The sequence below is a fragment of the Molothrus ater genome, chromosome 16, assembly GCF_012460135.2.
Source record: "Molothrus ater isolate BHLD 08-10-18 breed brown headed cowbird chromosome 16, BPBGC_Mater_1.1, whole genome shotgun sequence".
Classification (NCBI taxonomy): domain Eukaryota; kingdom Metazoa; phylum Chordata; class Aves; order Passeriformes; family Icteridae; genus Molothrus; species Molothrus ater.
Window position 1 is genome coordinate 9,106,342 of NC_050493.2, and position 25,498 is coordinate 9,131,839.

General features: G+C 36.3%; 1 protein-coding gene across 4 annotated transcripts in view; it reads left to right on the forward strand.

Annotated features, from left to right (window-relative positions):
- Positions 1–25,498, forward strand: part of SNX29 (sorting nexin 29) — a 102,454-nt gene that overhangs the window by 12,558 nt on the left and 64,398 nt on the right. For all 4 annotated transcript variants that reach the window (XM_036392377.2, XM_054516529.1, XM_054516528.1 and 1 more), the window contains exons 8-15: positions 482–851; positions 1,578–1,696; positions 4,861–4,942; positions 5,449–5,531; positions 12,556–12,619; positions 13,622–13,750; positions 20,773–20,855; positions 23,764–23,870. In XM_036392377.2, coding sequence (XP_036248270.1) covers positions 482–851; positions 1,578–1,696; positions 4,861–4,942; positions 5,449–5,531; positions 12,556–12,619; positions 13,622–13,750; positions 20,773–20,855; positions 23,764–23,870 — 1,037 coding nt within the window. The remainder of the gene's footprint in view (positions 1–481; positions 852–1,577; positions 1,697–4,860; positions 4,943–5,448; positions 5,532–12,555; positions 12,620–13,621; positions 13,751–20,772; positions 20,856–23,763; positions 23,871–25,498) is intronic.

A 25,498-nucleotide genomic window follows, 5' to 3' on the forward strand; every position in this document is an offset into this window, starting at 1 on the left:
TATTCAATTTTTAGAGTATAGACAAAACTATTTGATTGCAGGTTGTTGATTTTGTTTGTGTTGTGAGTTTGTTCTTTTCAGTTTTTCCTCTGAAAGTGCTTCATGTTTTCTCTGTTGTGCAGACTTGCTCTGCATTATATACTGGGTGTAGTCCATAGGAGGAAGTGACAGGAAGGCCAACTTACTATTCTAAATTTAATTTCATGGGTTTGTAGAAATTTTTTTCCAGTTTCAATTGAATCACGTTATGAATGCATCTCCAGAATATCTTTTAAAATCTGAATTATGTAAGACTTAAAATAAAGCTGGTAATTAGAGATTTAAAAGCTCATGTGTATGGAAAGATAATGAATGCCATGTAGATCTAAGTGGTTTTTTCTTGATTAGAGTAAGTTAGTACGTGAGCTCTTTTAAGAAAAGAAAAGGTTTCGTATATTATTTCTCTTTTCTAAACTGTGTAAAAACTTTATATTACTACTAGATTTGAAATACAAAAAAGATCGAAAAAAGAAGAAGAGGGTGACTAATATTATCTCATTTGATGAAGAGGAAGATGAGCAAAACTTGGGGGATTGCACAAAGACTCTGATGACAGGAGAAAGTTCAGAGGAGAGTGTAGACAGATCTTCAGTTCTTGCATTGTCTTCATCTGAAAGCACTCTGGGAAAAAATCTGAATGGCAGTGAAAGTAACCATTCGTGGAAGAACAATTCAGTATTCATGAATGGAGAGTATGAGTACCAGAAACTGGATGTGAAGAGCATTGATGATGAAGATGCAGATGAGGATGAGCTGTATGGAAAATCATTAGGAAATAAAGGCACAGAAGGTGGAACTGAAGCTTCTGAGAAGTAAGTATTGGTGCAGGAGATAGTGGTCAACTTTCCATGCTTCCCCTCCACCCCTCCCTTTCTTTTATGGCTACTGGAAATTCATGTGTTGAACTGAACTGTAGATTTTCTCTTTTTTTTTTCTCTCCCTATTTCTCCTCCCCCACCTTTTCCACACCCCCCCCTTTTTTTTTTCTTCTTTTTACTGTTTAAACAATATGGGCCATTGCACTGATGATATTTTGCTTCTAAGTTTCACTGAAACCCCAGATTTTGAGATATCAGAGTTCTTGTTCTCCTTGGAGTTCTCAGTTGTTAAAACTGTGACATGATATAACCAGGATATAGTTCTGGCCTACTTGATGTTTCCTTATTCTTAGTATGATAGCAATTCTATTTAGGCTTCACAATGAAGATGTGTATTTAAACAGAGTAAGCTTGTTACATCAGAGTGTAGACAGTTCAACAAGGAAGGACAAAACTGAGAGAGAAAGAATAATTTTAGATACTGATATGCTTTATTTCTGACAGAAATTTGTTTAGAGAAAAAGGCAAGTGCTGCTTGTCTCCTCTGCTTTGGAATGTCTGGTCTTTAATGAATTAATGTATGGCTGACCAAGAAATTGGCAGGCAGATTGAAATAAAGATTTTTCTTGCAGTGGTATCTCTGAAAGAAATATAAGCATTATGAACAGTAATAGTGGCTGTATAAATAGATTGGTTTGTTTGTTTGTTTGTTCTAAATAGGCCTCGGGAAATAGTCACATGCAATTCTCAGATATGCAGCTGGAGTCCTCTGCAGGTCCTGAATGATGACTCAGATGTTCTATTTCCTGTCAGTGCTGTTGGCTCTTACTCCCAAACAGGTGGGCATTTGAATCCACAGAATTCCAGCACCATTTATTCTAACATGGGACAATGGTAAGAAATAACAGGATTGTACAGACACAGCAGGTACTACACAACTGGGATAAAAAGTTCAAATTTATTCTAGTTCTGAATCAGAGTTCTCCATTTGAGTAGTTACTTAGTTAGGGGGAGTTATCAATGTCAAAATAACCCAGAGTTTCATTGGGATTAAGCTGTGGTCTTGTATTTATTGAAATTTAGGATAGTTGTATAAAAAGTATCCATATCGGTTTTCTAGATACCTCTAAGCTGCAAGAAGCTCCAAGTGTGTTTGAGAAGTTGAATTCAAATTAATCTTGACAGATTAGAGAGCAGCTGGAAGCAGTTCAATGGAAGCTGTTAATTGTTGAAACACAGCTAAGGAATGATTGACTAGGAAATACTTGCTCAGAAAAGGATGTGGGAATTGTAGAATGGCTTGGGTTGGAAGGGATCTGCAGAGATCATTCATTCTAAGACTGCCTCTCTGAGCTGTGAGCACCAGTTGCCAGCTCACATCTAATTTTTCCTATGCTAGTATCCTCAAATGGTTTTCTGCAGGTTACAAGCTGATAGTGAATTAACAGAGCTGTGCATGAGTGTCATTTGTAAATGTAAGCTCCATTGGCTCTGCTGTGGCCTCAGCTGCAGCTGTAGGCAGTGAGGGGCACTTCAAGAATGATGTGGACTATTTGAAACAAGCAATAAAAATGGTTAAAGGAATGGAAAAGAAGGCCTGGTGCTTTTATAATATTTGTATTAGTACCAAAAACAAGCAAAAAAGTCCACCAGCCCTCCCCTTCACCCTGCTGATATTTGTCTAGCTGTTCATATAACACTGAACTTTGGGTATGCTTATTTCAGTGACCATTTAAAAACTTGTCTGTGGTATTCAAATAATGTTTTAATTGCAGTACATTTCATATATTTTGCATACACATTATATGTCCAAGAGTTTAAATGGATTGTTGATTGAAGGCTGTGAAAGAGCGTAATTCAGTTGTGTAAGTTCAGTGACAAAAATGTGAATCATAAAATAATGCTGCACTGCCCTCTGCTGTATTTTAAAATATGTACCTCATAAGAAATACCAGTGGTTAAAAAAAAGGACATTTAAAATTTATTTCTTGTGCTGCCATATTTTTCAATTTACAAAGGAATGGATTTAGAAAACATTGAGTAGTTTGTGGCATTGTCATCTCTTCAGTACAAACCAGAAACTGTTGGGGAACATCCACAGGTTGGAATCTGGGATACAAGAATCCATTCCTGTCTGTGGGGGGTGTGTGTGGAATGGAACTCACAGTTGGTGTCAGTTGATGTCACGAGGCATCAGGAGCATGAGCTGGGGTTCTGATCTCAAATCCAAAATCAGGAGTGCAAGCCAACACTTAGTTCTGGAGGCAGATGACCAAAGAGCACATCTGTACATTTCTATATGCATCTTATCCACAGCTGTCCCAGGGGCTTACCCTTGCTAAGAAGACACCAAAGTCCCTTGTTTCATTTGCTTCATCTCAGAACTGTTTTGAATGCAATGCTCAGCCTACTGGTGATGATCAACAGGCCCATTCAGATCCCTTCTGGGCACAGGACAGATCTTTTCAGTCCTCCTTCTGTCCCTCTTTGTGGTCTGTCATGCAGTGAGAGTGATCCAGCACTGGGCTGGTGAAGGGACTCAGTTATCAGAGCTAGGGAAGCCCCCCAGACCCCAGTGTGTGCTCTCCTGGTCTCACCTCTGAGCAGGAGGAGCTGATGGAGGGTGCAGGCAGGGCTGCACTGAGTGCCCACTGCACAGCCCAAGTGGCAGCAGTCAGGGACACACAGGGATCCAGGCACCCTCTCCTCAGCCACACTGACAATTTGCTGAGATTGAAAGCTGCCTTAGGCACTTGTTTGCTTGACTCTGAGAGTTGCACTTGTGCTGGATGAATGATGGCAGAAGGAACATGCATTAGCTTATTCTGAGGGCAGTCCAGCCCACTAACTGCCAAGCTCATTATAATTGTGATATTTTTTGTTAAAATATGCTCAATGAGGTCTTGTAAAATACATATTTTAACCCAATATTTTGGTTTATATGTTTTAATACCAATAAATAACACATACACAAACATATATATATATATATATATTTGAGATACCATAATCTATAGTGTTGTATGTTAATATGTGTTTTCAGTATTAATCTGTTGCAGCGCTCCAGGGATGTGTCAGGGCATATCATATCTCTGTGTAGCTAGAAATGAGAAAGCCTCCATCAAAATGCAGTTGCTTGGAACAAAAATGGATTATGTATTTTAGGAACTAAGCTTCAGTAAACTCTACAGCTTCAAAAATAATTTTTCTCCTCCATAGACTTTCTGACATAACTTTATTTCCCATTAACTTATTTTCTAGAATTTCTGCTTCTATTCTATTAGAATAGAATCTGTTCTATTTAGGATTGTCTTGTAGTAACTTCATTGCCCTTACATAGTGAGATGCAGAACACACCAATAAAATATGATTTTTGTTTGTTTCCACCTGAGCTTCCTCCATGACAGGCTCAGTGATGTGGATGTTTTGGTGCCGACAGCTGTGGATCTGTGGACAGATGCACATTATTCATGCTTTTTAAACAATATCTCATCTGTCTGCTTCCTGATGGTTGGTACAGGGATGTAAGGAGCCAGAGAAAAGCCATGGTGCTCTCTTGGGAATACAGAAAGCACTGATGTCTTTGCAAGGTTTCACGTGTTGGGGATTAACCAGAAATTCTTCTGCAAGTCACAACGAGATTTGTAGTGAGCATGAGGTGTCATGAGGTGCTTCAACTCTGGGGGCTGGCACAAGTAATTTCAGGAAGAAGTCTCCTCATGGCTGTGCAACTCTCTACATATCAAGTATAATTTAGGAATTGTGCAATACTTTATGATTTTTTTTTCCTAAGAGCCTTGACAATCCTGCTGGCATTCAGGGTCAATTTGCAGAAGCCAGCTTTGGAGACAGAATTAAAAGTGTTTAAAAGCTACAGTAAGATACACTAAGTTGAGTGTTTCTGTTTAGAAAAGTAACTATCTAACTTCTGGATTTATGTTTTTATTTTATTTTTTGAGTAGTGTAATCCAAAGGAAACTAATGCTTGTGCATTCTGCTTTAGATAACTTGGAGAATGGAGAGGGGCATGAACATGCTGTTCATCCAGTAGAACTGGTTCCAAGGAGATCTGATCTTCCTTACAGGTATGTGCCAAATATGCTCGTCCTGAAAGAAAAAACCTTCACTCTGTAGCTGCCAACTTATTGTTAACTAATGCACTTAGTACTGCAAAACCAACTGCTCATCAGGATACTTGTGCATATGTTTGGAAAGAAAAATGCAAAAAACCTACAATTGCCTTTTTTACATAGTTTCATACACTGAACTTTCCTAATTATCTTGAGGAAGTCACTCATTTGCTCTAAGAGACTTGGCTTCCTGGTTTTGGAAATAGGTTTTATGTTGGTTTTTATGTTATTTTTTTACTACATTCTCCATGGACTTTTAATTTGGAGGTTTTGTGTGCTTGCTTAAATCAGACTCCTAGGAGATACATTAAAGAATTGTTCAACATATTTTGATTAAATATGGGTGAATAGGATAACAATTCTAGTTTCTGGAATATTTTTTCTTAAGTTTTGAATTCAGGATTTTTCGAATATTTTTTCATATTTTTCATGTATTGATTTTACTGTGCTTTTATGACTAGAGTGGAAGTCAGTCCTCCAGCTCAAGTGAATACTTTAAGCAGTATGTTGCCTTCAGCCACTGTGCCAGAATCCATGACAATTAGTAAGTACTTCCTTGATGTATCTAGATTGATAGAAATAACTTTGAAAGTCCTGTAACTCTTTCTATAACTCTTCTATTTTGTTTCAATAAAATCTGCCTAGAGAGTCTTGGAGCACCTAATTTCTGATGTTCTGGTCATGTTATAATAACTGCTCTAAAATGATGTTTGTATTGGCAGGTTATGCTTCATTGCAGCTGATATATCCTTAGATTAAATGTGGCTTCAGTAGTTAAATGAAAAATAATGATTTGATTAACATCTTTAAATTTCTACAAGTTCTGAACACATTGAGGCTTAGTTCTGATGTAGTCTTGCTTATTTGGCCTGTTTTCATTAATGGCTAGTCAGGAACAAACAAATCCCATTCTTTCTGTGGTTTTGGTGTGAAAATCTGCTCCAAACATACACGTGGACTTTTACAAAAACTTGAGTTAAGATTAAGGGGGAGGACAGTCATGTTTCAGTGGTATTAAGAGCAAAGCTAGACAGGATGAAGTAGTCTCTGCTGCAGAGGTAGATTAATAGAAGCACATATTTGATCTTTTTTCTTTGCATACACTTGTAGAACAAAGACTTAGTTCTTAAACTGAATGTCTAAGCTTGTAACCCAGTATGTGTTTATGTTCCTCAGTGTACAGAATGTTCTGTAACTGAACTTGGGTGTGTGTTTGTTGCTTCTTAGAAATTTCAATATGTACAAGTTTTAAATTATGACATTTGGGAAGTTAGAAGCAATGCAGCCAAGATTCTTTTCTGCAATTGATTAATGCAATTATCAAAATGAATGAAATCTTCAGTTACTCTAATCTCATTTTCTAAAGTTATATTCAAATGCTGTATCAACCTGTGCTAAAGGAGATAAAACAAGCATTTTCACTGGGCAGTGTTTCAGGCTCTGACACTGGTCTGCTCACTGAGCTTCACAAAACTGAAAAATTCTTTCTTACAAAGTATGTCACAAAGTGGCAAACTAGCTTGGGACTTCTAGGAGCCATAATTGAAGTGTGGAATGGACTTACTGTTATTTGCTGCAGTGATACTTTGGTCACTGGGTATTCTCTGTTAATGTTATCCCTACACATCCTTTTGTTCTTATTTATTTCCCAGAATTGCACAGGGCCATTTCTGGTGCCCCTGCACTCTGTTATTCTGCTGTTTGTAGGGGAGTCAGGTACCAGCAGGGGCCGCAGTTGGTCTCCTTCAGTTGCTCAGTTATTTCCCATTGTAGGTAAGAGCTATAAAATAGAAAGAAAATCTGGAGGTTTTCAATTCTCAATACTTAGCAGTTTGTAAATGAAATGAAAACACAGGATCAACAGAAGTGTGCACACTATCATTAGTTTCCCAGTTCAGAGAAGGCTTTGATGAAAGGAAGGGTGGGAAGCATGTCAAACCCATCTATAAAGCCAGTGGAACACCTAGTAAATAATCATAATTATAATTAAAATTCAGCTGACTATACATTTATAGAATTAGTGATTACCTTTATAAGAGATGATCCTGGGTATGTTGAATAAAAATGCTTTTTTCAAGTTTGCTGTTATTGGTCGTAGATTCTCTACAGGAGGAATTCAGTGCTATGACAAAGTCAGAAACTGAAGCTCTTTCTCTCTGTTGCAATTAGCAGAAGAATTATTAAATGCTGAGGCTTATAGCTTGGTTGCATAGCAACTGATTCTAACACATCAGGCAAGAAAAATGGAATGCAGTAGTGCAGTGAGAAAGGCTGCGAGGTCTCCAGTGACTGGATTTTTGTGTTTCTTACTTTTGAAGACAAAGCCTGAAATGGATTTTTAAAAAATTATATTCTTTTTTTTTGCTTTTTTTCCAACCTATTAGGATAGTACTAAACTTTTCTTACTTCTTTTGATATGCAGGCTAGTTAGTTAGGAGAAGCTGTGATTTCAAATTTCTTTCATTTCAAATTATTTTCCTGAATTATGCCCCATGCATTTGTAAGGTATAGGTTAACTTAGCCACAGATACATCTCAAAAAATACTAATACCACTCAAGAGAAATCCACAGAGCTTTACTGCTTATGTCAGGCATAATTTGAGAACTGGCCCTGCTGTGCAGATTGCTTTGTCATAACCAAGTTTATAAAGAGTTAAGCTGGTCAGAAATTTTCTATTTATGCATCTACTCTACAATGTAATTTCAGTTTTTAAAAAAGTTATCTTTATCTTATTGTACTTGAATCACAAACAACACTGTTTCAGGAGTTGCTATTGGAAGATTGTATTTTCAGCATTGTTTTTCACCAGAACAATCTCTTCTACCAGCACAAGTCTCTCCATTTTGTTTTTGCAATAGAAAAAAGAATAAGTTGCAAAACTTTCATTTAAGAAGGACACTACTTGTGCTCTTCTTTATGAGGTTCTTTTATTATAGTGCTAGTTTTAGGAAATAATTGGTAATTCAGTCTTTTCACTATAATTTTCTTCAGTTTTTAAAATTGAGCTTTACCACAAAGGTTAGGAAAGGCTGTAACATTGTACATCATTCCATTCTTTTTCATATATTCTTGAGAAATCCCTGAGCTTTTCGTGATCACTGAAGAGCTTTACTGAGTAATCAAACCTCCATGTTATATTATCCTGGTTGTGTAAGTGAATAAGGTGTATGTTTTTGTACTTCCTGTGTCCTCTGAATAGCTGCTGACCCGTTCTGTAGCCCAGCTGCCCCAGGTCAGGGGCAGGCACTAAATTCCTGTGTTTTCTTTGGAAGCACAGCTGTGAAGGGGGGGTGTTTGTATTTCATCAGGGAGAAGAAAGCTGCAGTTTGCTTTACAGACTTGGTTTGCACCAGGACTCTTCTATGCAGGAGAAGGGCAACACAATTTGTTTCCTACTAAAATTTGCCCTGTGAATAGTGACATGACAGGATAATATTTACAAGGTTTCTGAGCACTAAATTAAGCCTTAAAACACAGTGTTCATGTAGGCAGCTTAGGGAGCATCAAGCTCTTTAAGTCTTTAAAGGTCACACTTCTGATTTAAGATGTAACTAGTCTGCTGGAAGTCTTATTTGTCTCTGAAAATATCTGTGTAAATTTTCACTCATGAAAATAAAAAAAAATAAAAATTCCTGTAAACTGTTCCCAGCCCACCCTGATGCTCTATCTGCAGGATTGCAGAGGAGGCTGCATGACCTTGTGTACTCTGAGGGATGATTTCACTTACAGCTCATTCTTCACAACAGGTGATTGCAAATCATACTGCTCCAATCTTTGGCTAAATAGCACAAGAGTTGTGAAACTTATGAATTTTCTGGAGGTTGCTGGAAACTGGCAGGTGTTTCTCAAAGCATTATATATTTCATGCTCTGTGACCCCATGAAAGCTTTCTAGAAGCTAGATTTTGCATGAAGTATGGAATGGAATTAACAAATGTTTTAGAGCAAATACTCATTTTGTGAGTAATTAGGCACCACAGATGAATTTCAGCCATAAAATAATATTGCTAGTGTTCAAAAAAGTGAGGTTTAATATGAACAATTTAATTAGTACATTTGTTGATTTTTTTTTCATATTATGTTTTCTTTTTTTGCTGATAAAGAATGGTTTGTAATTATTTGTTTGTACATGGGAATTCTTTTTTTAAGAAGTCATTGCAAAATTACCTCTTAGGAAAAACTTCACTAGTTATCGTCTTATCTCTGAATTTATGGAACTCAGGTTATCACTTCACTTTTAGATATATTGGTGTTGAATGCTGATCCTTAATAATTATTGAATAGTGTATTGCCTTTTGTTAATGTTACTTTACAGAGCATAAATGTCATCAAGCACAAAACAGCTCAGAAGTGGGACATAAAGTCTAATATCAAACACTTTTCTGAAGTAGGAATACTTGGCCATCCTCCCACTGTTTTATTAAAAAAAGAAAAAAAAAGAAGGGGGGCAAGAAAGATTGAGGTTGCACAGTTCAGAAGTCAGAAAATGCCAAATTTATGGTTGCTGCTACAACCCTGACATTTTTTTAAATTTATTCCCTTTTCTAACCCACACAATGTATGAGACATAAGACTGCTGGAAAAATTAGGTTATGATCATACACTCATCTTGGAGGCAAGTGTAGCAGACAGACAAAAGCTCATGAACTGGGGATGTTCTGGCAGGTTTGAAGGGAACCTGCTGCAGTGTATGATCCTGGATTTCCCTTGCATTCAGCTGACTGCTCTGACATGCTGCTGAAATTTTTCAGGAAGCGTAAGTGAAAGTAAGAAATTAGAATTTTTGAAAGTTTTAAATATTATACCTGAATTAAATAGGATGGTTTCCTTTTAGTTCTACTCTGTTCCTTGCTTCAAAAGATCATGACATTAAGATTTCTGCTTTTTTTTTCTTGGTAAATTTTTGCTCATTTAATTACAGTAATGATGTTTTATTTTTTTGTGCTTACTTTGCATAGAGAGGGTAAAGGAGTGTTGATTATAAACTGTGTAGTTCTTGTGTTTGTTTTGAGTAATTTATAGAAAATATGGCTCCTTAATATTCATCAATTCAAGAAGAAACAGCAGAGCTATAGCCATGGAGCAATCTTGCTGGGCTGGACCAGCCTATTGGAATTCTGGTGTCTTATCCCAGGCTGGTGGTTTGTGTTGATGCTTTCATTGCACACCTCCACTGGTACCTGTAATTGAGATAAATACTGACTATGAAATGTGTTTGCATTTGTGGTCCTAAATTAAGCATCGATTTTTGTCCTGTATGTGATAATGAAATTTGGAATTTCTGCTTTGTTGTTTCTCTGTAGTATTGTCAATTCCATGACTTTCAGAAAAATAGAGGCAAATGGAAATAAATAAGCAATTTCAAGTCTTCTATTTCAAGAGGCTTTTTTTTTCTTCCTCTTCTGTGCAAACTATGGTCTTTAGCAGGATCTTGCTTTTGTGCTCTGCTTGTGTGTGTGTGTGGGAGAGGGGAGTGAGAAAAGATGGAATTTCAGGTCTCAACTCATGCAGAAGATTCTGGCTGGAATAAGGAAAAGAAGATTAAGTTATTATGCAAGTTAAGGTTACAGTTTGAATAGGCTGGTAAATTGAAATAATGAAGCCAATTTATAATAGTTTAGCTGTATAAATGTTAATAAATCAGCACACATTAAAAGACTGAGTACACACAGAGGCAATTGCTGCAGAGTGGGCACCCTGTGCAAGTGCAGAGCCGTGTCTGAGCAGCAACAGCTTTAATTTATTCAGAGTTAGAGACATAACAGCAACTACTTGTTGATCATGCACTATCATATTTTAATGGCACACTTAAAATATTTAAAATGCCATCGGCTTGATGTGTCCTTGAGGATTCTGAATTCAACATTATGGTTCAAGATTGGAATTTTGTTATGGAGTGATACTGTACAGAAAACTTACTGTGGATCCTTTTGCTTGTGTTGTTTATTTGTATGATGCTCTAACATTAGATTATTGCATTTTCCTCATCCATAGAGCAATTGTTTATTTCACAGATAGGCTGGTGGATTGTGGTCCCTTGTGCTAGTATTTAATACCCAGAAATGTCACTGTTTCACTTTCAGTTTTTCTACAAGATTTTTTTTTTTTTTTAGGGTTGCATAAAATATGCTAAGTTACTGTAGAAAGATAATTATCCTTTTTATGCTGAATTAATGAAGTGCAAACTCCCTCTAATGACCTACTGAAATGTGTCTTGCTAATGTCATTTACCTCTTAAAGTGTCATATGGGTATTATGGAATGGGCAGAAAACTGATCATCTGCTTTCTCCCTGGCCACAAACTCAGGAATGTTTTGGAAAAAAATCTAGCATGAAGAAATTTGGGTTGGCTGATTTCAAATAATACAAGAACTGTGCTGAACCCTGCAGTCCTGCAAGGGTGGGATTTATCTGCAGATTACCAAGGCCACACTGGGATCATGATGTCTGCAGCGCTGACTGTCAACATTTGGTTGATATAACAAAATCTTTTGCATTTTATCCACTACTAGAGTTTGTCAGACTCCATCTGGCCCATAGGAAAACATTAATTTTTTTTTTAATAGGCAAAAGCTTCTGTAACTATTGAAAATATTAAGAAAGATACAGGTGAAAGATACTGTGTACTGAATGTAAAGGGGAAAAAAGTTATCCAGTGGCTTTGCTTGCTTGAAGAAATCAAGTAACACCTGTTCTGTTAGTATGTTTTCAGTAAAAGCACACTGAAATTTACTGGCATCTGCATTGAATACTTGCAGAACAGAATTGGCTGATTTATTATATAAAGATTTCACTTAAATTTTGGGAGGGATGGTCTAATATAATTGTGTCCTTGTAGCACTTATAAAATTATTGGTTAACGTATGTGAAATTGTTAATGAAATTGTTGGAGCTGACACTTTTCAGTATGGTATTTGGCTGTTCTGGTATCATGTTAAGCTTAACCCAAAGGAAATCTTTAAAAATTCTAAAATTCTGTTGGTTGTTTTTTGAAAAAATTTTATTTTTGATTTAATGACAGGAAGTATTTTTATGGTATTTGTAAAAAAATAGAAAGGATTTTATAGGAAATGATGAGATTCAGAAATCTCATCATTAGCCCTAAACTTGAGAAACAATGCCATGAGGAAGCAATGACATTATCTCTGCTCCCATCTCCCTGTAGCAGTTATTTCCTGTGTCAGGATTTACAGCCAGGAGAAGCAGCAATTTGGAGAAGCTGAGCAAGTAACAGTGTATGTCATTAATAGGCATGTGGTGGAAAGGTGCTTTCTGCCCTACATCTGTGAAAACAAAACAGCTGCAACCACAAGCACTTGTAAACATTTGTATTAAAGCCAGATGCAGACTAATTTGATTTGATCAATACTTCTGATGTGGTGTTAAATAACTCTGCCTTTGAAAGATTGCTCAAATTAGTGATGAGATTAAGAGCATTTTTCTGTGCTTTCCTGAATAGCAAATGGTCTTGGCATCATCTTAAGTGTGCTGCCTGTGTACATGACTTCCAGATCTGAAATGAGCAAAAATGGACACAGACATTAATCCTTTTTGTTCCTTCTTCTCAGATGAACTTCGTCAAGCTATCGTGGCCATGATGAATAGAAAGGATGAGCTGGAAGAACAGAATAGGTAGTTTGTTCTTTTTAGTCAAGAGGGACTGTAATTAAAAAAAAAAAACAACAAACTGTTCTCTAATACAAGCTGTCCTTTTTGTAAAGCTATGCATAATATTTCTGTAACCTTTTTGATGTATATATTATTTTTTCTGTGAAAGGTTAACTTAATTTCTGTTTTTTCCCTTCTGGTGAAGAAGTAATGTAGGATGGCTGACAATGTAATGCTGAAAGTGACTTTCATTTCTGACTGTCTTTGTGTTCACTTGGGGCACAATGATGATGTAAACGTAGAAATGATCAGTTGCTTATATAAAATGCCATCAAACATACTTTGTATTTACTTAGTTTATTGAAACACATAGTTAGATGAATGAAAATACAAATGCATTCAATGCTTTAGTAAGGGTATTTTGGGTTTTTTAATGCTGAGCTTACCAACAGATCCTATTTTCCTTCCTCCTATTCTTCCCACTCCCATAATTGCAAGTTATTGCCTCATTCAGCTTTGTGGGCTTTTTTTGGCAGAAGGACCAGGATGCTTTGGGTTTTACCATTATGCATCATGCTGACCTTTGCTATCTCATCAAGGGTTTTTACACAGAGGTCTGTGGCAGTGCACTTGGCAGAGACAAGAGCCCTGCCTGTCTTGCTATAAATATATTGCTTATAGATTATTCCCAAGATGTATGGACTTGCACTGAAGTACTGAAAACAGCTTACCAGCTTTTTAAAAAACCAAATTCTTTCTGCATACTGATACAGTAGATCCCACAGTAAGTTGTGCTTTGGGCTTGTTGACAGGATAGTAATACAAATTAATAGTAAACATTTGCAACTACTTTTTTCTTGTAACTTTTCATATCTCTGTATAATCAAATCAGGTGAATTTATTAAATTGACTAATGAAATTTTTGGATGACATCAGTGGTATCACTCCTGTGTGATTCTTGGAGTATACTTGAATTAGCAGGTAGTGTGTGCAGTGTCCTAAAGAGAAGCTGCTGCCCTCTTGCAGATCCCTGAGGACCCTGCTGGATGCAGAGATGGAGCATTCTGCAGCTCTGAGGCAGGAGGTGGAGAACTGCAGGAGGAAGGTGGCAGAGCAGGAGGAGCGACATGCCACCAAAGTCCAGGCCTTGGCACGGTAAGAACTGCTGAAAATGACTTGGAAAATGACTGCAGGGAACAAGGGAATAACAGTCTGTATAGAAGGGAAATAATTTTCAAGTAGCCATTTTGCAGAAGAACAGAAGCGAGTTAGGACTACAAGTCCTATGGTAAGCAATAGCTGCTGCTAGACATTATCACCAAGAGACTACCAAGTTCTGAAGTGGTGCAGGTGTTTTTCCCACAGCTCCAGGAAGGTCATCTGGAGCAGGTTTCTCAGGACCATTTCCAGTCAGGCTTTGAATGTCTGCACAGATGGAGACTCATGACTCTCTTTGGGCAGCACTGTTGGCAGTGACTTGTTGGCAGTGCTGTTCCTCGTGGGGCCCAGGCTGCTCTTGGCTTGCTTTACTATGGAGTGGGTGTTGCAGGTTCATGCTCAGCTCCGGTTCCCCAGGGTTCCCAGATCCTCCTCCACAGAGCTGTTTTCCAGCCCTCCAGCATTGCCTGGCTGTCCTGAGCTATTTCTCCCCAAATGCAGGACTTTGCATTTACTCTTGTTGAACTTCACAGACGTTTTCTGATTCCAGTTCTCCAGCCTGTCCCTGTCCCCCTGGGTGGCAGCACAGCCACACAGTGTCTCTGCTCCTCAGTTTTGTGTTGTCTGTGACCTTGCTGAGGGTGTGCTCTGGCCCAGCATCCAGGTAATGTTAAGGTGTCAAACAGCATTGGCCCCAGTATTGAGTTGCCTCCAGCTTGACTTTGTGCTACAGTGAAATAGAAACAGTTTTAGCCCTCTCCTTGTCTAAATGGGATTCAGCTTCAGAAAGACTTTTGAAGGTACATGTTGCTGTAATAGTATGATTTGCTTCTTACAATTCAAAATAAGCTCTAGAGTAACTATGATGTGTAAGATCTTGGAGGTGATTCATGTGTATAGTAAACAACAAACAATCCAAGAGTTAAATAATTTGCCTTACCCAGAGAGAGGTGTTTGTTTTCTGATGCACGAGCAGAGTGTGTTTAGTGTCAATCACAAAGTACCACAGCTGAGATTCCTTTAAGATTTTAATTGCCTATTTGAAAATGATAAATATAAAGCTTTCTTAAAAATAAAGGTATTTAGGACACTACTAATTTTGCTTTTGATGACACATCAAACCAAACTACTTGCTTTGAGGGAGGGAGAGATATGAATAAGAGGGTTTGACATTCATGTGCTGTAAGGCAGTAGAGACAATGCAAATACTTCATCATTTAATATTCATGTTTCAGGTTATAGGAGTTGTATATTCATATTTCTTTGACTCACTTCCCCCACAGTTTTAGAATTTGCAGTGACATATGGGTGAATCAGATATTTGTCATGCACATACCTCTTTAAAGAATAGATAAGGAGCTTTTATAACCAGACCTGAAGAGATGCTCACTTAGACTAATGAGGTATTTTTAAATAAGTCTGTCTAATTCCTCTTATTGCTATATGGATGTGTTGTGTTGATTGCTCTTCTTAAAGTCAGTTTGCCTTATCATGTGATAAAAACAGTGTTGGGAGCTGCTGAAGCATGATAAATTCATGTGTCACCAGTTACTTCGGATTTGGAGGCATTTCTTTAATGATTCATTGCAACTCATTTTCTAACATCTAAACACAAGAGACTTTGTGTGTAGTTTCTTTGGAATATAGGTTTTTCTTCTAAATTCTTGTTGGTTCACTTTGTATGCTGTAGGTGATGCTGCTGCAATAATAAGAGTAGTAAATTTTTAAAATAAATAGTGCTTTAAACCAAGAAGTTGAGCAAGCTGAATAATCTAAAGAATTTGAAGTAACAAAAAGTTTGGAATTGCTTTTTGAGTGCTGCATAATAAGTTAGATGAGTAATAGGAAACTAAGTTTCAGATATTTTGAAGTAGTGAAATCTCACTGTTTCCCTTGAAAACAATTGATCACATGACCAGAGTAGAAAATTTTCCTCAGTTGTGATGTTCTGAATATTTTAAGACAAGGGAAATCATTCAGTAACAATCTGACTGTTGTGATTTGATGAATGACTATTTTTCAGATTATGAGAGCTGATATTTATGTGTGTCCCCAAAGCTCTTTTGAAGAATTTGACATAAATAGCTTCCTGAAGGCTTTGAGAACACAAATTTCAGTGACATATCAGTCAGTGCTGAAATGATGGTTTCTGGAAATCTGCAATGATTCAGCTGTTCTTTCTCCTGGACCCTCCCAAGAGTCTCTGGCCTCCCAGCCAAAATGCTAGTTTACTCAGAGACATTTTCCCAAGTTTCCCATTTTCTTTTTGAGAAATGGAAGAAGTCTTAGGTGAGCTTAGTTTCAAGCAGTGGTAATCTCATTGTTCCATGTGAAATACTTGAATAACTCTTTCATAACAGTTGCTACATTGTTCCAAAAGGAACAGGCTCAGGTTCAATCTATTTGCTACTCTTTTGATAGAATACACTCAGTAGTCTCTCTAGTATAATGTTTTTTGGTTTTTGGGGTTTTTCCCCCCTTTTTTTTTTTGTTTGTTTGTTTTTGGTTTTTTTTTTTGTTCTTGTCAATGAACCTTTCTCAAATTGCATGGACATACTGTGCCAGTGGCTTCTTGGCAGTACTGAAGTTTTTAAATTGAGATTCTTCTTTTCTGTGTGGAATACTATTACATCCCTTTGCAAGGCAAAGAAATTTTTCGAAGTTGACTCTGAAATTGGATAATCTCAGATTGCATATTCTTAGACTATATTCAGCAATTTTGGAGGAAAGCATATTACAAAGGACAGGCTTTGTAGCAAGAAAAGCAGATAGAGAAGATGAAAATGCACTGCGTGGGGAAATGGGGGATGAGCATTTGTCTCTACTTTATCTTACACTTCTACATACCTCCTTTTTACTGTAGATTCTTTAACCTAATATGTCTCCTCTATCTACTGTCTGTGTTACTTAAACTACATTGCTTTTGGATTTGGAATTTTCTGCTATTCTGTTTTGCAGCACTTCTTTCACAGCCATAGCCCTTCAGTGATGGGTGAACTGATGTGTGGCACATCTTGAAATGGTTCCATCACTTCCCTTTAGCAGCTTGTTAGAGAGAGGAAAAATATCTCTTGTTCCTGCTTGTGAAATCTAATTAGAATATTCCTATATTAAATGACTTTTTCTTCCTGCTTAGTTAGTTGGTGACATGTCACAAGTCATCAGTGGCTCCTAGACATGAAAAAACCCACTGGAAGTCAGCCCATAGTGAGGGACAAAGGAGCTTCCCAGAGGGAGCAGGAGGAAGAATATTTGGCAGCAGGGCATCAGTGAGGGCAGGAGGAGGAGAAGCAGCTGTAGCATGAGGAGGAGGAAGGAGAAGAACTAAAGGTGAAAACCACCCAGCCTCCATCTCTGAGGAGCCCCCAGCCAGGGGGAAGCTCTCAGTGATGGCCCTGCTCCTGCTGCAGCCCCAGTCCGGACAAGCAGTGAAGTTTAGCACGTTATTCCTCATAAAGTTTTTTCTGGAGATTGGTTTTATCATATAATCTCATTATTTTGTATACAGTTCAACTTCTATTTCCATGAGTAACAGATCTCATTTTCCTTGTTTAATTGTATTTGATGACAACTGTGATCTTGCATCTCGTCATAGTAGAATCATTCAGGTTAGAAGGCATCTCTGGAAGTCCTTCAGATTCTACATAATGTTGCAGGACATTGTTTATTTAAATTCATTCTTAATTCCTGCAAGTTTTTTTATTGTTTGTATATTTGGTACCTTTATTGTATTTCCTAAAAACCTTAACTTTTTTATCAAAACATAGACATCTGTTGGATTCTTGTAGTTTGTTTGGTTTTATTTTATTTTGGTTTTTTTTTTATTATTATTTGTTTTATTTTATAATTTATTTATTTTTATTTTAATTTTGTTTTATTTTTCTCAATGCTGAATTTAGAAATGAGACACCTTTCTGGAGTAAGCTTCACAGAAAGCACTTGCTAGAGTCTGATATTTGTGCCAAAAATTATTTACATTCAGGCCACTATACTTGAGATACATGAGAAATTACTCTTTTTCAAATTCTTTTCTTACCATGCTCATTTTACAGAAGCCCTAGAGAATTGTTATATAGTTTTCAAGAAGCAGATGTGTGGTGTTTTGTTTGGGTTTGTTTCTTTCTTTTTTTCTATTAAGGTATAAGAAAATAAATCCTGTAAGGCCTCTTTGTCTGCAACAAAAACTGTATGCTCTATGTTCATTCACTGGTTGCAAAACAGACAAGTCTGTGCCTCCTAAACACAAGCTTGTTTTTTGCTGCTAAAAAAATTTACCATTTCTGGCTGAAGTTTTGATTTTCTTTCAGACAGGGTTTCCTTAAATGCTATTTTAAAATAATAAAATAGAGAGGAATTATTTTTGATTAAAAATTAGGCGGGAATTGAAGATATTTGACAACTTACATTCATTATATAATTGATCATTCCTATATATGTGCTATGAAGCCTAAACAACAACACTCACTAGACCTTTGCTATTTGAGCAAAAAGAGTAATTGGTAGGAATACTACAATGTCATCCTCTATCACTTTCATTTTCCCCTATATCAGCCCATATTGCCATCTGTCTTTCAGCTTATTAAATGGAAGAAGGTATCAGGCAGGGAAGTGTGGTACAATTGAGGTTTTGGAGAAGGATGTGCTTTTACTGGTGCAGTTCTGCCTTTGTTTTGTTGGCTATTTCAGCCTTATTTTTAAAAAAAAAAATTTTCTCTATCCCTTTCAACTTGTACTTACAGTCTTGTTGCTCATTCTTCAGCACTAAATGTAGAACTATTTGGAGCATTTTAAAGATGCTGAAAATATTGTGTTGACCTCTGGGCTCACAACAGGCAAACAGTTCTGCTTCAGGTTGGGTGTTGTAGTTTGGATACATTGCAGAAGCACAAGCAGGGCCTGCATATAGAAATATTTAATTTCCTTCAGTCTGCAGATCTGACCTGTAACTCCTGGACAGGAATTTGTCTTCCTGTGAAATGCTTGTTAGGAATATATCTGATAAAATACCTCATGAAGTCATTAAAGACTTTTTAATGAGTGCTTACCAAATGTTTTTTAAAAATGCTCTGCTTAAAAGAACGATATAAATTCATATACATCAGGATGGGCCCTCTTTGGAATCAGCTAAATCATAATAATGAGTAAGAGATGGCAAAGAATAAGTAATAACAAGATAGAAGCATATTAGAAAATTGTGACTGGGCCATAGTATCCTGCTTTGAATTTCAGTCTTGTATCAAAAACCTTAAATGAATTAAAGTCTTTTTCAACTTCATCTGTACTGTATCAACTTGAAGTCAATTTTAAGACAAAGTAGTAGAAAATTGATTTTTTTAAATGCTGTCACAGTACTGACAGAAGGCACTGAGTCTATTCTCATATGTAGAAATGAGGTGATATAGAGTTATTTCATGAGAATCCTTAATATATTGTAACTGTACACAGTTATTTTCATGCAGACTTTCTTACAGTTCTGGTGAGAAACATTTTGTTTAGTTGTCATAGAAATTTTTTTGTGAATCAGTTATTTAAGTTTGTTTTAATACAGTATATAGGATTAAACTGTGTTTTTATGCTTTTTACCCTTACCCTGAATATCAGTGTCTATCTCTGGTGAAAAAAAATGATTTGTTCTTTGTAGTCTCAGAAATGAAAAATATCATCAAATGCATAAAATCATCAAGGACTCTTGAAATTCGATTGCCAAGCAATCAATAGCTTCTCAATTATTTAGCAGTCTCCTACTAAAATGCTGAATAAAATTGAGGTTACAAAGTTCAGCAAGCTGACTTGAAATCCATAGGAATGGGAATAGTGTGCCAGTCAAGGCTCCTTATAGAAGCAGTGTAGCATTGCTCACAGCAGCAGTTTGTGTGTGTATATATATAAAGTATGTGTATTTTATGTGTGTGTATATCAGGTATGATAAGTACCATCAAACATGCATATTTTCTTGAATATTTCTAATTCTTAAATAAATTTCCATGAATAAAATGCCTTTTTTTTTTTGGTGTATCATCTATTTGCAGCTTTCTGTGCTGTGTTCCATGTCCAGGTTTTGTTGTGCCTGGAGCACAATTTGGCCTTGCCAGCCCAAATTCCCTCCTCTCTCTAACACTGGTGGAGTTCTTGTGTGTTGTGCTGCATTTGTGGCATGTACATACTTCTACCTCAGTATTCTCTTAAAGAAAAGTAAAAGTTGTTTGAATTCACAGTCTGGCAACACATTTTAGTTATGCTTCTTTGGTATAAACTTCTCTGTTATACTCACTTAACTGAATGGGCTTAGACAGATAATTGAATTTTCAGACATGTGATTTGTCAGCTTTGTTTAAAATCAATCAATTGGAGCCCTTCTTATTTCCCCCCAAATATGAACTAAGGTGCTTAATGTTGTTAAGTAGAGCCATGGTAGTACCTGCTTTGAATAAGAGAAAAGAGACAGGCACAGGCACTGAAGTCTGACAGCTGAAGGGATTACCTCAATTTCTTGTTTTATGCTTTTCATTTAGGAATGGTTTGTGGAAACTTTTGCCTTTTATATTTTTTGCTGAAGTGCTGCCATTTTCTTACAATGATAAAGCCTGCTTCTACAGCTGAATTTTTATTTGCTTGCAATTAGATGCAAATTAGTAAAATAATGATTTCATTTTACATTGGCCATTCTGCATTTCCTTGTGTAGCATCCCATCCTTATGTTTTAGTTGATTGTTGATTTAGATAGACTGTGTAGTTTGTTTGCCATCTGTATAGCATAGTACAGAAAATCTAAATTAAACAATTAATGGAAAAGTTTTGATTATGAGATAATCTGTTTCACTGATGTGTTTATGAGGTCCTGGAAAACTAATTTTCCTGCTACTCTGCTGTTGATGTATTATTTAATTTTTTCCTTGCATCATGTTGACACAATTTAGGTAAAGGTTATTATAACAGAGACTCTGTTTGTTTCCATTGAAAAGGACTTTTCATCTATTTTGGGAAAACAATATTTATTTACTGTTTTTCTTTATCAATAGAGAAAATGAGGTGCTAAAAGTGCAGCTTAAGAAGTATGTAGGAGCTGTCCAGATGCTCAGAAGAGAAGGTCAAACAGTGGAAGGTAAGAATAAAATGAAGGGGGGGAGGAATCCATGCACAGGATTTGTTTTTCTGTGTGCTGTCATTCAGGGAGTGATACCTTCCAATAGTGAAAATAACATATTTCATATGTTTTCCTTTTGAGAAAGATACAGATGTAGATTTTTGTACTCATTTTTACAGAGCATTTTCTGGTAGATGAGGTGGTCTTACTTTTTTCAATAAGAAATTTTCCAGAAAAAGCTGATTTAGCTTAAATAAAAATCTGTGAATTAATGTGATATTGGAATATAAAAATAAATGTAGTATCTCTAGATTATACTGATGTTTTGGAAATGAGTATTTGCAGACTGTTTGAAATAGACAATGTACTGAGTGCTAATGAGCAGATTTTATATCTGAAAGAGAATGAGTGAAGTTATCAGCAGTTTCACCTGTTGGTTTTCTGTGGTCTGTGATAGAAGCATCCATGAGGGGCTGAATTGATGTCTTGATTCTGACTCTTCTGGTGGAACCTGGATTTCCACTGGCTGCAGAAGGTGTTCAGAGAGCTGAGATGGGTTTTCAGAAATTGGCACCATCTAATTTTTTTTAAATTGTGAATATTTTGGTCATATAAGTGGCTGTATGAATGAGAATACTACTGTTCTTCAGGGTTAGCCACTGTACTTATCTGGAGTTTCAGAGCTTCATTCATCCCTAAAAGGAGATTTGTTAGTGAGAACACATGTTTTTACTTCCGACTTTGCTGGAGTGTAGTGATTCATATTAAGAATTATTCACGAAAACCATGGCTGAGGCTTCCTATAATAGAAGAAATTATCCTTCATTAGCTAGTGACAGTTTCCATGATGAGTATAATTATAGGAAAAGAAAAAAAAAATATTCCTAGGCTAGCTATATTCCACCATGTTAAAATTATTCAGATTAGTGAGTGATAAGAATAGAAACTGAGTAGGATGGTCAGATTTTATAGATGAAAAGGGGGATGGAACAGTACCAACATTTCTAAAAATGAATGCACGTGTGCTTTATGCTGGAAAGATACTTAATCAATCCACTGTCATTTTCTATGATATTTATCACTAGTGACCAGAATAAATTTCAGCTACATACAATATTTGTAATAAATTTTTCCTACATTGTAACTTCACATGTTGAATTTTTATAAAAGTAATTTTTTTTTCCTTAGCTGCCATTGAAAATTTAGGTGACATTTTAGTAGTATTGTGGTCTCTGACTCAAAGTACATAAGCATGTAAATAATCCCTGAGAACTAGCTGCAAAAAAGAAGTGAAACAAAAGGAGTTTTTTCTTTTACCAGATTTATAAAACCATTGCACCCATGGTTTGTTTATGTAATGAGTAATTTTAATTATAAATAATCTTCTGAATGGTATGAAAACAAAAGTCTTAAATGTGTTGTAGATTTTAGAATACAGATTTTCTGTGACTCGGTTTTGAAAGAGTCAGAATAAATTGGGCTTCTGTTGTTATTTTTATCACTATAAATAATGAAGACTCTATATGTTTTCTACAATAATCAGATCAAATGCTATTGAGTATGGCTTTTAAATAGTTTCCTAAAATAATAAATGAAACTCAGCTTGATATTTTGCCTTGTGGAGACTTAAAAAGGCCAAAAACCTCACTCAGCAAATGTGATTATAAATAAATTACCCAAAAGTGAGAACTATCAGCTTTCAAAATGAGTGATCACTGCTGTAGCCTGAGCAGTTGGATATTGGTATTTAAATATTTAATAAATGAGCATCTTCATTTCTCAGTCATCAGCAGGAGTTGGCTCTGTACCATTTTTTAAACCTGCTTAGATAGAATATTTATATAAAAATGCTGATCTTAGAAGTCTGGCTGAAGAACTTGAAGCAACATTTACAAGAAAAAGTTCTTAAAATAGCTTTCAAATTCACTTAAATAATAATAAACTTCTAAATTCTTCCTCAAAAATCAGTTCCCAGGCTCAAAAATATTTAGCCAGATAAATTATGATCTCTTCTATCTACCTAATAGTGGTTGTATATATAGTTCAGATTTTGAAGAATGTTGAAAGCCTTTGTTCAACTCCTCTTCTATTAGCCTTTACTTTTATGTGTTGTTTTCTTAGAAATTCATGAGCAATGAGGAAAAGTGGAATTGGATCCTGTGTAACTTGGAGGAGATTTACTTAGAATAGGCCTTAAAGTGATCTTCAAATACTGAAATGATAGCTGGGAACAGGAATAGAATAATCTGTAATTTTCATTCACTACAGATAAAAGAAGTAATGGGCTGCCATGGCAGGTGAAGGAAGTTTGATTAGCTATCAGGAAAACCTTTGTGAGAAGAACACTTACATTTAAATAGGTTATGCAGGGAAGCTGATATCTCCCTTCGTGGAAGGTTTTAGGAAGAAATTAGACAATTAACTATCAGGAATGGAATAACTCCAGCTGATTCTCTTGCTGCAAAATGGTGAAATACTGGATGCTGGAATCGTGAAGTATGGAACGTTCATTCTCAGTCCTGTTTGCTGTAATTTCTCTGATATTTAAGCAGTCTGTGCAAGTAATATAAAATGATGTTTTGGAAGCCCAGTTAAAAAAAAAAAGGCTTAAAAGAGAAACATAAAGTTAGTTTTAGAAGGCTTGGGGCAGGAACTGCAGGTACTACATATATTAGACAGCTCTAGTCACACAACAGCCAAATGCTTTTGGTTTACATTCTTTTAAGATCCCAGTCTAAATATTTCTTACCAAAAAAGGTCCTTGCAGAATCTGTATTTTAGTACTTGTAACAGTGTTTAATATTATGGTCTATTCTGATGTTTTTAATAGCTTATTTTGTTTCTTATAGAGCTGTTATTTCTAAACAGGATGTCCTGGAGGTTTATGGAATTTTTCTTTTTAATTTGAGGTATCTCTTTGTTATAGCTCTGCCAAGCATTTGGAGCACTGATGGTGAATTTACAATTCCAGAGCAAAAGCAAGCAGAAAATAATGAGGAACTGGCCAGCTCTTATGAAAGGAAGTTGATCGAGGTAAAGTTCGTACTGCACAGATTTTACGGATTTGTAATTGTAAAACAAGGTTTGAAGCTTAAATAGGTTTTTTATTTAGTTGATATCTTTTTTCTTCGGGAATGTAAAAGACCTGATTTTTTTTCTTCAGAAATAAAAAACCTCAGATAATTAAAAGTACTTTTCCTAACAGGGGTACATTTTCATATGCTGATAATGAAATGAAGATTTTATAAAATAAGCAAGTTCATTCAGGTTTTAACTGATGATGTTGAAGTTGAAATCATCCCAGACAATAGATTTGAGGTTTTCTGTAAGTTACAGTACATAATTAAAGGCATGGCTGTGTTGGCAGTTGAGCTTTATTTAAGATCATAGTGGAATCTGTAGCTTTTTCTGTGCTTTCATGCTGGTTTCTGATTGCAAACCATGTTTCATTTTTGTATTGCTTATTGAATACTGCAGAAAGGAAATGTCTGATAGAAGCTACTACTCCTGTTGATATGACCATGTTAGAAAAAGTTCCTAAGACAAGATTTACTTTTAAGATTAATGTAAAAGTCATTAAAGGAAAAAAAAAGATAGATTAGGGTTTCATCCTAAATTTGAATACAAATTATTTTTAAGAAAAAAAAGTAATGAAATTTAGTATCTAGTACCCATATCTGCTATTAAATATTAAAAGAACATTTTTATAAGAAGTAAAATAATTCTCTATGTCCTTCTCTTTCCCAAAATACTCTGAAATTGGATATCACATTAACTGATTAACATGAAGATGACTAAAAATGCAGGTCATGGATCAAAGAGCCTCATACAGTTCTTCTAAAACATGCATACTTGGTTATCCTTTTCTTATAGGACCATGTGAAACTGTAGGGGGATAGAATACAAGAAATATAAGAAAATAGAGATAGTGTAGAAAGTAATCTCACCCCTAAGGAGCTGCAGCTGGGCCAATTATCAGAGATCAGGAGCAGGCCTGACTTTAACAGGCCCCAGGTGTAAGCAATGAGAAGAAGATGCTATAAAAGAGTGGGGTGGCTGGGTGAGAAGGGGACTGGGGTCAGTGGCTGCTTTGGGAAGAAGGAAGAGTCAGTGCTGTGAGGAGCTGCCCATGAGAAACACCAAGAAGGTTTGGAACTTTTGTGATAAGGAGACAACAGCATGGAACCCCTGCAATAAGATGGCAACATGAAACTACTTCTCTCCCTAGTGCTTACCTTTGCTTGAGTTCTTCTGACTCCTTTCCTCTGTTCTGTGCCTGTCAAGAGAATATCTTAATTGAGAACCCAGGTAAAACCTCCCTGAGCTGTGGAAGGCTCCTCAGTTGTTCCACGTTTGTTCTGTGTGCTCAGGGAGTTTGGTGCTGGCACTTCTGAGTTTGTGGCAGTGGGGACACAGCTCTGGATGTAACCACAGAAAAGCTTTTTTGCCAGTGGTACTGGGAAGAGGTGGGCTGCATCTCTTTCACTTATTAGTCTCCAGCAGGATCCTCACATAGTCCAAACAGGATATAACCCTGCTCTGAGCGTGAGTGTCAGTCTCAGTAAACGCTGCGGGACTGGGCACAAAGGACAAAGAGTGGGAATTAATGCAAACATGATAAGAATTTCATTAAATGTGCACAGTTCCCAGTTTATTTTGAG